The sequence below is a fragment of the Hippoglossus stenolepis genome, chromosome 12 (genome assembly GCF_022539355.2).
Source record: "Hippoglossus stenolepis isolate QCI-W04-F060 chromosome 12, HSTE1.2, whole genome shotgun sequence".
Lineage (NCBI taxonomy): Eukaryota > Metazoa > Chordata > Actinopteri > Pleuronectiformes > Pleuronectidae > Hippoglossus > Hippoglossus stenolepis.
In genome coordinates, this window is record NC_061494.1 from 20,955,591 (window position 1) to 20,973,556 (window position 17,966).

Consider the following 17,966-nt stretch of genomic DNA (forward strand, 5'->3'; position numbering starts at 1 on the left):
GCATAGAGGTGCAATGTCAAAGTCAGATGTGAAGCAGACTCATGACTTCTAGTGTGGACAGTCAGAAGCGTCAGATGTTTCAGAGCGAGGGATCACACATGCTACATTTAGCATGTCAGTATTTTTCTAAGAAATAGACGTCCTTTATTCACGGCAATAAAGACATTTGTTGCCCAAATGCAATGGAAACACTTTTCCTTAAGTCCAGATCATACTCTGGACCTGATGCATATTAGGCCACAAACATAATAAAGGACACATCACACACAGCCAACCACTCCTGTCCTCTGGGAGGCGCTATAGTTCCATTAAGACCCACACTTCTAGAAAAGATTTTATCCGAATCAAACAACTGAGCTTAAACTCAAATAACAATTTACAAAAGTATCCTGGTTTAAGTCCAGGAACTGGTTGGTGCAATAGGTACGTTATATATTCCACTTTTATTTTTAAATAATTCTGTATGAAATGTATCTGCGTACCACTGCATTTATGTCTTCTTTTTTATCTTCATTGTTTACATTTACAAGAGCCCAAACTAAATGGATATTGGGCTCAGACACAGATATGAGGGAGTGAAACATGTCCAACTCGTTCCATCAGCTGATATTAACAATTGGCAATGATTCTAAAGATGTCGTTATGATACAGAAAAGTTTGATATTTTTTCTATTTTCCAGTTACTTTAATAGAAATAACTATAAATAACAAAAACATAACTATCAATGCAAAAAACCAATGAGGCATTCTATTCTGTTCAATTCTGTTATTTTGCTGTATGTGTTTCCCTTCATCACAGAGACATAAACTACTTTTAATCCTGTTAATCCCCACAGTTTTTATTTGTCAGTAGGATTTCAATATCAGCTTTATCATTTAAGCCAAACATCTTACGTCTGTCGTCTGTCATTTTAACATAATGTAACATAGAGTTATACAGAGTAAAGACACATCCCACACAGAAAGTTGTTCTTCTTCACATTAACAAGCAGCCGTCAGAAACTGAATTTGATGAAATGTTTTCATCAGGCTGATAAATGTGAGCGTTCAGCTATTGACAGCAGTGTTCCTCGTCTGAGGACGCAGCACGGGGAGTGATGCTCTGGTTGAGTTAATGCTGTCATATTGAACCACCAGTCAATTGATGGAAAAGCAACTTTGCTATTTAATGAGTTTGCCCCCAGTCAGGCTTGCATTTATGAGCAGGCATCACCAGGACAACGCTTTAATAAACCGCTGTCATACTCCATCACAGTCAGCTACAAGGGGACGTCTAATTAGGGACGGCCACCAAGTGCCCCGTCACTTCTGCTGGAGAGACCAGCAGTCAGTGGAATTATCAGCCTCACACCAGTCGGGCTGCAGTCGTCGCAGCCTGCTGCCCCGAGGGCTGCTGGGAAAGCTTAGTCAGGCCAAAGGAGAGCGGCTCCGATATTTACTGACAGCCTCACAATCCCAATTAAAGGACAATTAGTGGTAGACGGCACGAGTCGGAGGAAAAAACACAGAGTGAATCTTGTAGCAGATTCCGAGCTCAAAGTGGCCGTACAGCAGCAATCAGCAGTCGGCAGCGTTCACGTCCTCAGGCCGTTCATTAGACCTCGATCCTGCTTCAGTCCAGGACGCCTTGTTGTTGATGTTTGTTGACAGGCACTCTGTCCGGACGCCTATCTCAAGTGGATTAATTGGTCCTATAAGGCCAACAAGCTTTGATCAAATCAAATAGTTGCTGTTGACAGACTGAATAAACAAGACATATTCTGACTGATTCTGGATCAGTTTCAGTAACTTTCAGTTTGGAAAATGTTAACACACATGAAGACCTGAAGAAACGTGCACAGTGACTGTGTCCCAATTCAAAATGCACATTCACTTCTCAGAGATTTATAAGTTAAGTTCAAATAAAGTTGTTTGTGACTGTTGATTCTACTGCAGCATGAGGCTGTAGCTGTTATAGATTCTGCAAGATGATTGTAATGTATTTGCTCTTCCACATAACGCACAGTCAAAGACGCAAATGACACAGACGCCCCCCTTCCCTTGCTGATTGGTTCTTCGCTAACACCTCCTTCCAGTTACAGTTCCATCTCATCGTTTGTTCCAGGAAAACAAATCCCGGCTTTTACTTTCCACCATCGCTGTTTCTCGTTCGTAGTATTTTCTGTAACAATGCAACCAACTGCAGAGGAGACGATCTACTTCCACCACAAGATCATTGTGGAATTAGAAAATTACCAATTTGGAATAGTTTGGAGTGTGTGTGTGTACACACAGTTGTGTTCTCCGCTACATTAGAAATTGTATTGATTTTCACGTGTTTTCTTACTTTTCACGTACGTAGGATCAGTAAACGGTCTCCAGTAGAGACACTGGTGATGCTGATCATTATGTGAATCCATCCCTCAAATCAATTGCGTTTCTAATAAATCGAGGTCAGCTGACCCCATGCATACATTACCTCCAGGTTTACCTTGACCTCCAGTCGGGTCTGGTATTAAATCGGTGTTGTCCTTGTGTTTACTCCCGCGGTTCTAACGGGTTCTCTCGGCGAGTAGACGCCGTAGCGTCTGGCCCGCGCTCCGTCAGGCAGCTGTTGCAAATGGGAAATAATGAGTTGTTAACAAGCATTAAATGAAACATCAGCAAGAGATTCAGACACACTGACATTGAAGCAGAGTTCACGCTTGTTTTTAGATTTCTATTCGAGAAACAGGGCGCTGCGATATCAGATTATGTTCCGGGTGAGGGCTTTCTCTTCTGCCTTCTCATTCCCCATCACAGTGTTTTGTTTCATATTGGCTGAATCAGCTTACATATTATGGTAATAAGATCACCCATCTGTGAACCTGAGAAATTGGCATGGACTATTTCTATTTCAGTTCGTCTGGGGATGGGTAATACCTTCAGTGTTACCTTGGTAAGATTTATCCGGAGTGAGACTACGTAAGTGAAACTGCTGTCAGATTTCTCAGATGGGATTTGTAATTAGCTGCGATGAACTTTTAAACCTCGCGGATGCTCTTCCTGCTAACAGCCTTGAAATCAAACATATTGGAAACACACAGAGGGACTGCAGTAATTTGTTTTCGTGCCGTACTCTCATTTGTTTGTTTAACTATGCAGACACGGACCCACCTGTAAATACTCACCAGCTGCAGGTGGATGCAGAAAGCGACTCACACGTGCATGCACATTTACAGACGTGTAAGAAAATGCAAACACGCGGTGCATGAACACGCAGACACACTGTTCCCTATCCTCTTTTTATGAAGTCTAAAAAGCCCAAATACTCTGAAGTGGTGCAGACGACCCTTGTGGGATAAACAACTGAGCAGCGGCAGTGCACGTCTGCCTCGGAGCGAGGAAGAGAGAGATGTTCAGAGGAAATATTATCTTTGATGTGATGATATCTGCTGTTCGGGCTAACTCGCCATGAAGGCTGAACAAAACAAGAGTGTTTGTCAAACATAATTTGCTTTCGTCTCGGTTACGCCCTGGGATTGTACAGTTGACAGGAAGGTGATAACTTAACACATCTCTCTCTCTTTCTCTTTACAGTGTGTCACACTAAGTTTTTCTGCTCCGCGAGTTGAAAAGGCTCCTGCAGAGTCACTGTCGCCTCGGTGTTAAAGTTCCCCTCTGGGGAAAATCTAGTTTTTAACATGCTCCCCTTGTTTCTTTTATATGATAAAAGACATATTTTGAGTGAAATAAGCAGCATCACGGAACCAACATAAGGACACGGCCACACACGTGATTGATAATCATCTGGTGGAGCAACAAACATGTCATCACTCGCAGAACGTGGGCAGTGCAGGAAGTGACGCACACGGAAATCAGTTGTGTGGTCGCGAGATTGTTTGAGGATGTGGTTGTTGGCAGCCAGTCTCTCTTTTGTGGGGCAGTTTATAATTTCCATGACATCCGACATCATTAAAGGTTCAGTGTGGAGGATTTAGTGACATCTAGTGGTGAAGTTGCATGTTGCAGCTGAAGACCCCTCACCTCACCCTCCACTTTCAAACAGGAAGGAGATCCTGTGGAAACCTTCAGATGTCATAACAACTCAAAAGGTGTTTAGTTTCCAGTTCTTCATCTTGGCTCTCTATGAAAACTACAGCCAATGACAAGTGGCGTCAACCACACAAATGTTGTTGCTATTGGTTGAAGCCAAGCTGCAGATTTGCTTCGCCACAGGATACAAATGTTTACGTTGCTCAACCTTCATTTGCGTGTGAGATTCATAAAGAAGCCGCAAATCTGACTTTTTGTTTAAAATATCATCAGGATGATGGTGTGACGGCTCCTGTACGCTGACCTCTGGTGGTGAAGTTTAAAACAGACTGATTGTTTTTGGACAAACCTTTGAATCGAGGACCTGGAGTGTGTAAATGTCAACTTTTCTTCTAAACTTTGGAGAAAAACAGAAGAAAAACTGCATATTGACCTGAACCTCCTTTGGACACAAACATCAAACACACACTTATACCTGGTTATACTCCCGGTTATCCTCCCGTGTGCCGTCTCTGTCCGTCTGTGCTTCCCGCAGACAAGGTGACCCAGCGTGGCTCCTGCTGTCTGTCCAGATGTTGCATCGCCGTGATTCTCTCCGACGTCGGCCATTGTCTCGCTGACAAAGAGCAGCTTCCAGTCGCTCAGCTGGAGCTGCTTTCAGAAATGATTAAATCTCTGAGAGAACATGATTATTCAGACTCTCGCTCCTGTTTTATTGATCGGGCCGTTCGAGACAGCGGCCTCCTCGTCGAGCGTGGTCATATTTATCCAACTAATGCTGAAATACATAATAGAGTGTGTGTGCACGTATGTGAACGCAGCTTGTTTATTGTGTCGCTGTATGTGATCTTTGAGCAGAACTCACAGTGTTGTAGCCTTATTCATATAATTGAATATCGACTCCCGGTTCTCGTCTCCGACAGTTTTACTTTCATAAATCTGTCTGTGTTTGAAGCTGGTGTCAATAAAAATGACCTGAGATGGAGACTTTGTTTGAAACGGCCTTTTACTTCTGAAGGGAACCGAGAGAGCTCCGAGACGGAAACACCACAAAAAGAATTATTATAATTATTGTAACAAGTGATTAAAAGAATATTATCTGGTGGAGAATTTCAATGCAAATGAAATACTGATCTTTCATTTCTCTTTTTGTGTCTGTTGCCTAGACAACCTGTTGATCGATTACCAGTTTACCTTCAGCTTGCTGCAGGAAGACGACCGTCACTACACGGCCATCAACTTCATGGCTACACCCGAACAGGTAAAACAAAGGAGACATTATGATAATTATAACAAGTGTTATCCTGTCTCTGCAATTGGTCAACTGTTTTCTGTGCTTGTTGGAAAGGTCGGCCTCTGCTCTCACTTTACCTGCGGCGCGATCGGTCTGAGAATTGTTTTGCACAGTTTTGTTGGTGGGAGTGTGGGAGGTGTTGTCCAATCAGCAGTGACGTGTTTATGCCGAATTTACTGTGTAGTCGACAGAAAACAAGGCTTGAATCCTCGTTACTTGATTTACAACCTAAACGTCTTGTCACAACGAGAAGAATCAATTCAACATTTATTCTATATAAGTAGGAACCTGCCGTCAGAGACTGTACAGTTTTATTGGACCTGTTTTTCCTCCTCGCCGCTGAAAGGTTTGTTCAGGCACAAGTCAAAGTGGAATATTTGAAGCATCGCAGATAAAATCAGTGGAACGACGCAGGGAGAGACCGAGTCAGATACGCCCGAGGTGACACAAGTTGAGGTGAAGAACGAGCTCAAGTTTAAAATGGTGCAGCAGAGAATTCTCTTGTTGCACTTCATGGATGTACACGAGTGTAAAAGGTCAACAGACCTGGAGGAAAGTGAGTGAAACAACCAGTCCAACAACTACATGGACTCACAAATCTCCACAGTGGTCGATAAATAAATCAAGAAATGAGAATAACAAGGATTTTGCCTTTGCACTGTGTCTGAAAACATGATAAACTTTCTTTATTTCTCTTTCCAACACTGTTCCACTTCCATCTGCGTCAGATTTAAATCACTCATTTCACCATCGTTGATTTTTAAGTGCGGCTGAGTAACTTGACCTTGTGTGTTTTCTTTTTTCTTGCAGGCCAACAAAAATCTCGACATGTCCATCAACGCCTCCAACAACTTCAACCTCAACATCACCTGGTCCTTAAGCTCCACAGGTAGAAATCTCCTATATTTACACTTCTACTCGAGAGAATAATCGAAATAAATAGTGTTGGTTTCTTTTTTCTGAGGAGTTCTGGTTTCTATATATGTACGGAACATGAGTTATTTCTTTATTCGGGCTGAGACATCTTCTCAGGGCTGCATATTGTTACTGAACATAACATGTTGTAGACAAGAAGAGCTCCCAGGTTTGGGAAATCCAAAGCAGGTGTTTATTTTTTTTTAAGAAATGACAAATGCTCCAAAGTAAATATAAGCAAACAAAAATCAATGCATGTTTAACCCAAGCTCCTTAAACCATAAACAAGAGAATCTCTTCCATCCATATTCTTCTGCTTATCCTGTATCGTATTAAAGTTTTAAAAGTTTCTGTCATCCATATCAAATACCAGTTTCACCAAATCCTGTCAACATTTCCACTAATTACATTTTTAAATTCTAAGTTGATGAGGAATTTGGCTAAGAAATGGTTAGAAGCAATATTTAGAATGAGTGTTTTAATGTGGCATCTCTCAGACATTTCAGTTCTGTGTAAAGACAAAGAAAATGAGCTTTTACATAAACATGTAATTAGATTAGTGAAGTGTGTGTGATTGTAGTCGGCCTCTGAAGCTCGGGATCATCCTGTGTGTGAAGATTTATTTCCTCCGTCAGCATCGTTCGCCGGTGGCCGAGGGAAAGGGTCAGATCCACTTCCTGCTCGCCTCACAGGGATTCCCCCTTCCTGACAAAACACATCCGACGCTGTTTTGAATTTTGGCATCGGGGCATTTTAAAGATATTTCCCCTCCTGATTTCAATTAAGATAAAAGTGCTCTGCTTTCACACTCGCAGCGTCTGGGGGCCCAGAGCCTCTTCAGTTGGGGACTGTGGGCCTTCTCTGTGTGTGTGTGTGTGTGTGTGTGTGTGTGTGTGTGTGTGTGTGTGTGTGTGTGTGTGATTGTTTGTGCGATTGTGTGCAGTCTATTACAGACTGTTTAGTGGCTCCTGATAAAACAGGCGCTGGAAATGTTTTATACACAGCATCAGACAAACTCAGGAAACGTAACACGCTCGCTCTGAATGACTGTGAGGTGTCATGAAAATACTTGTACATGTTTATTTATCTGTTTTGATTACAGACATGTCTCGACGTTTTTTATATGAAGTCTCGACTGTTTTCACTTCACACCGTCTGCACAGTGTGAACATCTCTGTAAAGATATGTTCACACTGTGCAGACGAGTAACTCGGCTTGGTTTTTTATTGTTCTGGTCTCATGTGGTTAAGTGTTTGAATTGGAAAGTTATTTTTTGCTACTTTCCTCCTACAGAGCGACAGAAGAGACAAACCCAACTCATTCCACCTTTTTTGATTCAATTCTTAAATGTCATGTTTGACAAATTGACGGCACATGTCCATTATAACAAAGTACAGATGAGGCCTTGTCTCCCTATTTTTATCAGAGTGTGCGATAGATTTCTGTAAATTCAGTTCAAACTAATCTCTCTGTTCAGCGAATACCCTGAACAATCCTACACATGGTTCTTAAAGTAGAAATATAAATGATAAAAGGAAATGGTCTGATCACCTATGAATAATGTATTTATCATTAATCAAGATCAAGGTGCATCATTCTTAAAACGATGAAGGAAAATGGTGAGAAATGCCAGATGTTGCAGTGTTGATGAATCTGCATCTGCACCAGAATGAATCACCTCTTCTCAGACCCAGGCCTCGTCCCTCCACCACGTTTAACGGAAATTGGTTCCGTAGATTTTGCATAATCCTGCTGCAAACAGGGGAAGAAATCACCTCCTTGGCAGAGGTAATAACTAAGGAAGGAAAATGTGAAGGTAATTCAGTTTAATTTAGTTTTTACCTGGCTTAGTTGTTATTCCATTGGTTTCTCATGTGACCAAATCACCATCATCATCCCCACCAACCCCCACAGTTGTGTTGGACTCTGTGATCAGGGACCTGCCTGCTGATCAGGCCTCAGCAGCCGCGGTGTCTCTGAAAGAATGTCGGAAATGTTAAAACTGGTGCGAAAGAAAGAAAATCATTTGTAAAGGCCAGTGGCTGAGCAGCAGGATCTTGTTGTTGTCCTCAACACATGAAATGGGGCAAATTCGTTCGTGTCAGTTTATAGTTTTTCAGCAAATAAGCCATAACCTCATTAGCAGAGATGTTTACTGAAACAGCTTCATATTGATGCAAACCTCAACCTTTCTATACGCCTCTGTTATCTTTATTGTCATTTCACCAAACCAGTGACGTCTCTCTGCTTTTCAAAGTTCGTGAATGTTCGTGTCACCTCTGAGTGACTCTTTCCCTCCAGAAAACCAGAAACACAAGCGGCTGCTGTTCTCTCTGTGTTCGTTACAATAAATTAAACCTCCGAAGCAGGAAGACAATAAAACGCACTCAGACTTATAACTGTTTGTCCCTTTACCCTTCATGAGACCTGACAGACACTGAACTACACAGATTGTTTTTGGTTTTGTCTTCCGTGTAAAAGACTTCTCTTTGTGGTAAATCTTCTTTTACACGTTGTCCCATCGTCTCGGTTTAAATCCTCTTCTCCAACATCTCTCTGTCGCTCGCAGCCGGCACCATCTCTGGTGAAGAGATGCCCATCATCGCTCGGACCAACATCCGGGAGCACAGAGACAGCCTCTCCTGTGAGAAGTTCAACTTCAGGCTTCACCACAACATCACCTTCTACGTCTACGTGTCCAACTTCAGCTGGCCAATCAAGATCCAGGTAGGAGGCTCAGGGGGCGGGTGGAATACAGGGGGGCGATTCCGAGGAGGACGGTTGGAAAGTTACTTCCGCCAACGAGGTTGTGTTACATGCTGTTTGTGTGTTTGTTAGCAGGATGGTGCGAAAACGATTGAACAGATTTTCTTGAAACTTAGTGGAACAGTGGGGGGCCAAGGAAGAATCCATTAACTTCTGGAGCAGATTTGATTTTAATTAAATGTCTCAAATGTTGCAGAGATCAACAAGATCGAAACCCTACAGTCAGTTTATTCTCCAGTTCAGGCGTCTGAAGGAAGAAGCTGAAGCTGAAGTCTGGTTCTTCATCTTCTTCAACTCCAGTTTTCAGGAGCCGACTCTCCACAAAACATACAGTCGAGACAGGACGCTGAGCATAAACCATTCTGAGGAGTGTTTGGCAAATCTGCTATCACATTTAATGATCTGTGAGTTTCCCAATGTCTCTCCATCAATTATGCAGCACCGGATTAAATCTCCAGGCGGCAGCCGCACACACTAAATATTCACGCTCCGGCCTTATGATCCGTTAAATTGAAGCAGACTTTTAGCAGCGATATTTTAAGATGAGTGTCGTGCGGGATGCGGGGTGCGCGCTGATGGATGGAGTCAAGAAGTGACATAATGGAAGAATTAGAGGAGGGAGACGACAGGCTGGCTGCTCGACGGATGTTCGGCACGTTCGTACAGTCGAAGCGTCCGGTGGTGAGACAACGGAGGCAGATAAAGACAAAGCAGAGGATGGATGGAGAACACAGTGGCTGCTTGGTTAGAAAAACATTCTGGTAAAATCTAAAGTAAAATACAGAATTCAAATATACACTTATAAAACGAGTTTCATTTTCTTTTCTATCCCTGTTGTCGTTAATTGTGTGATGCTTTGTGTCGTAAGATAATGAAGATACTGATTTAGTAAAATATGGATAATGCACAAACACTGAGTTGGCTGTTTGCATCATAAAACATCCACCTCTTAAATAATCCAGAATCAAGATGTGTCTTCTTATCCCAGAAAATGATGAGTCAAAGGTCTTGTCATGTGAAAATACAGCTAATAATATCTTAAAATCCATTCTGTAGTTTAACAGGAGCCAGTGAAGTGACGCTTGAATCTGGGTTAGATGCTCTGTCTTATGTTTTGCAGAGGAGTCGACACAGTGGTTGCTGTGTTTTGGATAAACTGTAAATGATGTACATTTTGCTGACTCAGACGTGTGTATGGTCCGTTACCAGAGCGTAAACAAGAGAAAATCAAAGCATGTGAAACAATCTAAAACCCTGATTGTATTTTTTCCCATAGGTTTATCGTAAACATAATTTCCTAACTGTATCAATGAGCTGCAGTCGTTAGCTGTATATAAATCATTAGCGTTTATTTCCGAGTGTCCAGCCCCTCGTTACGGGTCGTTTGTCCATCGATCACTCCCCTCGTGCGTTTCCCATTAAAGCTGCATTATCAGAGCTGCTTGTATCAGCTGGTTGAAAGGTGATAGGATAATTACCACGACGAGGCCTATCTCGCCGCCATGTCGGCCGAGTCCGGGTGTAACCCGAGAAGCACTCGGCGTCCGGCCCTGTGACCTTGGTGACTTCCGACGCCAGAAGAGGGCGAGGATGAGAAATTGTCCTGAGAATTGGTAATGACCCGGACTGATGTATTTGATCTAACACACACAGACACACACACACTTGAACACAAAGGAGCCGCCACACACACACAAGCATCGATGCACTAAAGTGCTGAGTGACAGACAGAGAGGAAGTCAACTGGTCCCGGCTCGTTCTTCCTCAGAGGACGAGCCTCCTTGACCTTTACTCGAGTGCCTCCGTCGGGTCAATAACAAAACGTCTGCAGTTCTGTGAAGTCTGCTGCAAATCTCTCATGGTCCCCAGAGGAGAAATCCTAAGAGTGACTTTTCCCTCAAGTGACCCCATGAACCTGAAATTCATATTGTTCCTAAAAAAATGCTAAAATACAACAAACACATTCCTCAACACGTCTTCTTTATAATCTAAAAGTCAATTAGTGGAACTATTCCTGATCTCCTTCATGCCTCCAACAGGATGAACCTCGATCTACTTGCTTCTTTTTCTGGCTTCTCAAATTTTAGTTTGTTTCACTCGTGAGGTTGATGAAGCTCAAACTCTCATCGACTTGTGTAATGATAAATACAGTTGTTATTATTATTATTATTATGAATATCGAAGCCACTTTTAATTCTGATTCTGTTCCACAATCATAACTTGTGAAATTCAGATTCCTGAAACGTAGTAGAGAGTTTTGTCTGTTGTATTCGGAGCTGCAGCAGTGATGAGATTGTTGACGCTTTATCGTGTGAATATCAAGTGTAACTGATGTTTGTGCAGCGAACGTTGATGCTGCCTCGACTGTAGATTTAAAACTAAATGAAAATCCATAAACTAGTTATTTAATCACATCGGTAATTAACATGGAGGTAAATTTATCAGACACTGCTGGAGAATCTAATGAGTTTTATTAAAATGACCTTTTAATGTGCGTGTGTGTGTGTGTGTGTGTGTGTGTGTGTGTGTGTGTGTGTGTGTGTGTGTGTGTGTGTGTGTGTGTGTGTGTGTGTGTGTGTGTGTCTGTGTCTGTGTGTGTGTACTGGTTTTTGTCACGTCTTTAAGACCAAAGATCGACCCTAATGAGGCTAAACGTCATTTCTGATCTCCTTGTTAAGGTCAGAGGTCAGAGGTGAACTGTGGGTAAGTTAAGGTCGAGTTAGAATGAGACTTGTCGTTCATCTTTATTTACAGTTCATTATAAAAGCTCACAACATTTTTACTATAATTGTTCAGCAGAGCAAAGATCATGTACAGATTTGTTCACTCCTGCTACACTGCAGCTTTATGCAGATTTTAGTTGTGTCTTCATTAAAGTGTAAATATATATCGTGTGGCCGTTATTTTATTATTCACGTTTGTTTACCTCCAGTGTAAAATTATAAAAGGTGTAATCACTGTGCTTTTATGTTTGCGGAGGTAAAAATCCTTTATAAGCCAGTTGGTGTTTTAATTATTAATATGCACAACTGAACAAAAACATTTGATGTGCTCTCCTCTTTTTTTTTTGTCTCTGTTCCTTAAGGATGTTCGGTTTTGGCAGCCGGCCTGTGGTGGTTTGTGATGTTGAAGTGCGGAGCTGCAGTTGTTATCACTTTTTGTGTTTGATTCATATTTTCTTCAGCAGAAAAACTCAACAGCTTTTATACACACACCAAAAATTGTGTAATCGCTGTTTGTTTTGGAAGAAAATGAAGTTGCTTTAACAAAGTTTTCCAATATTTTAAATGTCATATTGATACCTAACACAGAGATACATATATTTGTCAAACTTAAAGCAATAGTTCACTGAAAAATCCCCAAATATTCTCTTCCAAATAATGTTGCTCCTATTTTAATTTAAATCAGTTGCACCAAATGTTGCTATAAACTTAATCCTGAACCGAGCCTCAGAAACGACGTCCAGACAAATCAAATTGTCCTTAAATGCTGCATGTCCTCACTTCGCTGGTTAACAAATCTAACTCCGTCCTCAGGAATGTAGAAATCCACGAGCGGCCACACATGCGGAATACGCACTCGCTCCCTAATGTGACCTGTGAGTGTTTCCCCGGCGGCGTCCTGACGTCAGCGGGGACCCGGGGGCTGGTGGTGAGGCTGAGGGGCAGAGGTGTTAGGATCAGTCGCTCTGCTGGAAAAGATTTTGATGGTTTCTGTCACGCTGAACTTGCACCTTCGTCGTGAGACCTCAACCTGACGGCGTCGGAAGTCGGGATGAGTTACAGCATCGGCTCCGGCTTTATCCAGGATTAGATTGTTGAAACTATAACTGAACATCTCTTCTGTTTATGAAAGAAATGATTTCAGATCTAAAAACATAAACACAATGTTTCTGTGAAGTCTCATTTAGTTAATCTGATTTTAATGTTTTCCTTCTGTTCTGTCCAAATGTATTTTAGAGCGACTTCCCATTTGAAGTCAATAGAAATCGTAAATGAAATTGAAACTGTACAACTTTCAAAATCAGTAGAAAAACAAGATGCTGTCTGTCAGATGCAAATTCAGTTCATCACTGTAATTTGTTCCTTTTGACACCATTTTCCCACAAACCAGAACTGACCCGGTTTCGTTTCTAATCAAGAACTCATGATTTATTGATCGAGTGCACAAACACTACGGGAACATGACCCAGTTTCTCTCCTCATCTTTGTTTTTGAAAGAACTAACTGTTCAGTCAGAAGTTGCGGAGCTCAAGACCCCAACTGTTTTTAACTTTGAACATCTGTGTTTTTAATTCAGCCTGAAATCTCATCCTAACATGAACGTTGTGTAATAATCTGACGGCGCTGAACAGCTCCTTGTTTGCATTTTGGAAACAAAACTCACTTTGCTGTTAAAAGGAACAAGTTGCTCTTTTAAATGACGGCTCCTCGTTTGTCATGTTTGCTGAGCAGTTCCTGTGGTGTGTATTTCCATCTGTCCGCGACTGCGCTCTCCCTCCCTCCCTCGCTACGCCTCCGCCGTGCATCACCGCCTACAGGCCGGCTGATTAAAAGCCCTCTGTCAGAGGTGAGCAGCCATTTTGTTGCAGACGAACTCGGGGGCTGGCGTGATTGGTCGGTTGATTTGATTTGCCGCCTGGCGCTCAGTCACTTATTTATCCTCTGCGCCTGGCATCATTAAATAGGATGCCTCTCCTAATCAGATATGTGACACACAGAGGAGGAGGAGGAGGAGCGGGTCTATCTAATGCATCTATCAGGTGGGATCGTGTGTCATAGGGTGAAAGAGAAGACGCCGAGGCTGAGTGCCCATTTAACCGGACAGGAAGTCGACAGCAGTCATCAGCAGCATCAGGACTAATTAGGTGGGAGCTGTGGGAATAAACACAGAGTTCGTGTCATGGCTTGGTCAAATCATAAACTCCACACAAAGATGGACGACACATCTCCACAAAAATGAAGCTAAAATATAAGAACTCTGTCTTTTTGTACTTCCGCCGTCATATTGGAGGCGTGGTCCCGCGCAGACACGCTCTCGGCCAATCAGGAGTCAGTCTAAGCTGTCAGTCAAGATGTTTTTATATAGACAAATAACTAATAATATTTGGGGCCCATGTCACACATGCTAACATGGAGGAGTTGCCAGTTTATGATACCTTACTGCAGCCGGCCACCAGGGGGCGATCCGCATCATTAAATAAACTTTCTCTCAGCACCATTATTGACTGAAGGATTCCAGCATCCATTGATATAATAATGTTAGTGTCTGAACAGCATTATATTTTAATGCTCGATGACATAATGATTATGATCTGTTGTGTAAAATTAAGTTGAGCCGAAAAAACAAACTCAGCAAAAAACGTCATAAAAGGCTGTTTGTTATATGACCTATAATATAACTTATAAAGACATTTTATTACAAATAGAGACAAACAACTATAAACTGTTAACATGATAAACAAACATGACATTTATTACCTGGAAATTATATGAGATCAAATATAATTTTAAACTGTCAGTGTAGTTGTTTGACCAAATAAACACATTGTCACATAAACAGATTTTTTCATATAATTTTCATATTTTAATGTGTTATGATGTGATTCCAGCAGTGAACGAGCAAAACAAACTTTCTCACAAGAGGTTTTGCGAACACGCGTCGGTCGGTTGCTTGATGAGACTCAACTTCGTATTCGAGGCTGATTAGCGAGCGGCAGAACCGTGCACGCCGACCTGGACGATGACATCACACGATCCGCAAAAGAAACGGTGCAACGAATCCAAGAATCAGATTAATAAGTGACGAGTGGAGTCGTCGTCGTCCTGGGATTTTATCCTCGTTGTTGTTGTTGTTGTTGCTGCTGCAGGAAGATGCAGAAGTGGAACTCGAGCACCTGTTAGAAGGAGCCACATCTGTGAGCTCTCTCTAACAAGTGTGCACATATGGCGGAGCTGGACTCATTTGCATGGCGTGTAGGTGGAGGCGGCACTTGGCAACCGCCTCACTTTGGTCATTAGGTCCTCATGAAAATGCAAATACAGCCGGGGAATGTGCTGTGCATCTCATTCCCTGGGAAATGCACGGATACGTTTGTTATCACGCTGAGGTAAATATGTGCGTTCCACTAAAATCCAGGGTTTATATAATATATTGTGATTATGGAGCAGAGAACTGCACAAGTGGAAACTTTGAATCCGTAAACAGAGAAAGAAGTGAAAATAAGAAATAATAATTGCTTTTCCATCTTTTCCTCTGTTCATCTTTTGCCTTCATCTGTCACTTCCTCTCTCTTTCTTTTTCTTTTTCGTTGCACCTCTCTTTTATCCCCCCCCCCCTTTGCTTATTGATTAGCCAAACACTTTCTTTCATTCTAGGTTTTAACAAGCAGCCCTGGGTTCAGGGTTAGGGAAATAAAAGGCATCCCACTGCTGTCACAGCTCCTGCTGTTGTCCCCAGAGGGCCACCATAGGCCCTCGGTAATGACTTGACTGTGGAACCGGGGGGGTCCTTGGAGTCTTCTTTACATCACTCCTCTTCCTCTCTTCCTTTCACCTCCGCCTCACTTCCTTCCTCTTCTTTCTCACACTCCTTCTCGGCGTAATTGGAGTTCTACTGTCGAGATTTGAAAAAAAAATACCCGCCATGAACAGTCAGTTGACCTCTGATCTCAGAACAATTACATTCGATAGAAACCGAATAGTGCTGTTGTGTTTGTGTCATAATGGCCAGGTTGTTTTCGGGAGAATTCCCAGCTGTAGTTCTTTACTTCTGACCCTGCAGATTTCCCTTTGTATCAGAAGCGGCTCCACGTCAGCAGTTACAGTCAAACAGCTGCAGGAGCTCCAGGCTCCACATTAAACTACGGCTCTATTGCATTAGCAGCTTGTTTATGTCTAATGTTACGGTCGCTTAAATGTTTGCAGTGAACATTTATTAAATGCTCAGGTAAATGTGAGTCGGAGAAGTTCTGCAGCGTATTGATCTGAATCCTGTTTCCCAAAAGCAGCGCGAGGCTGAGACGACTGTAAACATCTTCCCAACTTTATTTAAACTAAGAGGGTTTTAAAAGCATTGAACCATAAAACTTTATTAGTCATGACTTATCCAACAAGTTATCAGAAGCTTTATAGCCTCCTGGGAACCAAAGGAAATACGTCGCCTGTATTCTTTTTTTTATTGTTATTTACACATTTTAGGTTAAAAAGAACATTTAGACCTTTTTAAAATTTATATTTAGTATTTTATTCATTTATTGTGAGCATATAGAGGGACACAAACAAATGTTGTTCAGGATTATTGTTCTATGGTAATTTATACATTCTTATTACAGCCTGTGTGCATGAAGCTTGAATCATGCGTGTCTTTGTGTAATGCTGTGAGACACGTGTGTGTGTGTGTGTGTGTGTGTGTGTGTGTGTGTGTGTGTGTGTGTGTGTGTGTGTGTGTGTGTGTGTGTGTGTGAGAGAGAGTCTGCAGTGGTGCGGGTCAGGAGGAGAACGGAGGGTGTGGTCTAAACAGCTTATTGATTATATTTGTGTTTAACGACTGCAGTTGTTGTAAATTGAAATGATGGCTGTTGGCTGCTGTGTGTGTGTGTGTGTGTGTGTGTGTGTGTGTGTGTGTGTGTGTGTGTGTGTGTCTGGGTGTGTGTGTTTGTGTGTTAGATTAGAAACTGTCATAGGATGAATTGAATATTCAGTATAATTTGAACGCATTGTTTTGTGTCTGAACTCTTATAAATAGTTTTGTGTTTTTTTAACATTTATTTATCCATGTATTTGTTGTATATGTGCGTGTATGTCTTTTTGTTTTACCTCTCTGCGTGTGTGTGTGTACGTCATATTAAGTGTTCCTATGGTCTGTGGGTGGTGAAGTCGTTTGCTGCATTGGAAACCTGAATGCAAAGCCTGGCTCTTTTCTCCTGGTGCTCGTATTAATGCTGCGTCCCTCTGGACCTAAAATCAGCTTTTCTGCAGCTTTTTCGCCATCAGGCCGTTTTACCTGCTGCACAATCGCCCATAAACCTCTTAAAGCCTATTCTGCCCCATTTGTTTCTCTGTCTCCTCCCAACTACTCTCTGAGGATTCGCCAAAGACAAAGAGCCAAAGCCTTTGCAGCTATTAGGGCCATTTAGAGGAATCCCCATGTTGAACGGGCTTGAAATGTATTGCTGTCACATGTATTGTGATGCCTGTGATCAGTGTTTTTTATATTTAATGGCACCTGTTAGCTGCACTGCTGCTCAGGGATCTTTAAAAAAAGAAAGGTCTTTGGCCTTTTCGCCTCTCGTGAGGATCAGATGATGTCAGATGCTAATTTGCACATAAGTGACCTCGACTGTTTCGCTTCATCTTTGTCTTAATGTTTCTGAAGCAACGTGAAAGACTGTGAGGCCTTTTTAAAGCCAATTAAAATGAAAGAGGACGACTCTGCTCTTGATTTGAAATGAATATGAACAAAAGATTACAGGTCTTCCAGACACGGTTGATTTCTTATGAAACAGCTCGATTAAAAAATGTGTGAAGAAGTTCTATTGAAGCTTTATAAAGAACTTACGAGGTCCCGAACTGTGTACTAACGCCCAAGAGAGAAACTAAATATCTGACGGCTAAATAAACAACAAAGTGTTAGAGCTGATGTCCTGAAGCACAGAAATCTGGAAGCTGAATCATCCTGTCTGTTTAACTAGCAGCAGATTTATACTTCAATATTCATAATGAAACTAATAGAAGATAAGTTTACATTTATTAAAAACATGTTTTTTTCTATTTCTAAGTTACGTTTTGTGGTCAAGTGACTGACGTCTAACCTCCTGAAGTCCTCAAAGTGAGATTATTGTAAAAACACAACGTTTGATATCAGTAGATCGTTTGTTCAACACAATGCCACTTTGTGTGAGAATAGGGAAACCTGTCTTCTCTCTCTGACCAGCAGAGGGCGCCTCCACTTGTTGTTTCTACAGAATTCTATGAGA

At 41.9% G+C, this 17,966-nt stretch overlaps 1 protein-coding gene across 2 annotated transcripts in view; it reads left to right on the plus strand.

Annotated features, from left to right (window-relative positions):
• The window catches only part of atrnl1a (attractin-like 1a), a 176,279-nt gene that overhangs the window by 84,196 nt on the left and 74,117 nt on the right, over nt 1-17,966 (plus strand). For both annotated transcript variants that reach the window (XM_035173062.2, XM_035173063.2), the window contains 3 exons: nt 5,181-5,275; nt 6,119-6,197; nt 8,793-8,950. In XM_035173062.2, the coding sequence (XP_035028953.2) occupies nt 5,181-5,275; nt 6,119-6,197; nt 8,793-8,950 (332 nt within the window). The remainder of the gene's footprint in view (nt 1-5,180; nt 5,276-6,118; nt 6,198-8,792; nt 8,951-17,966) is intronic.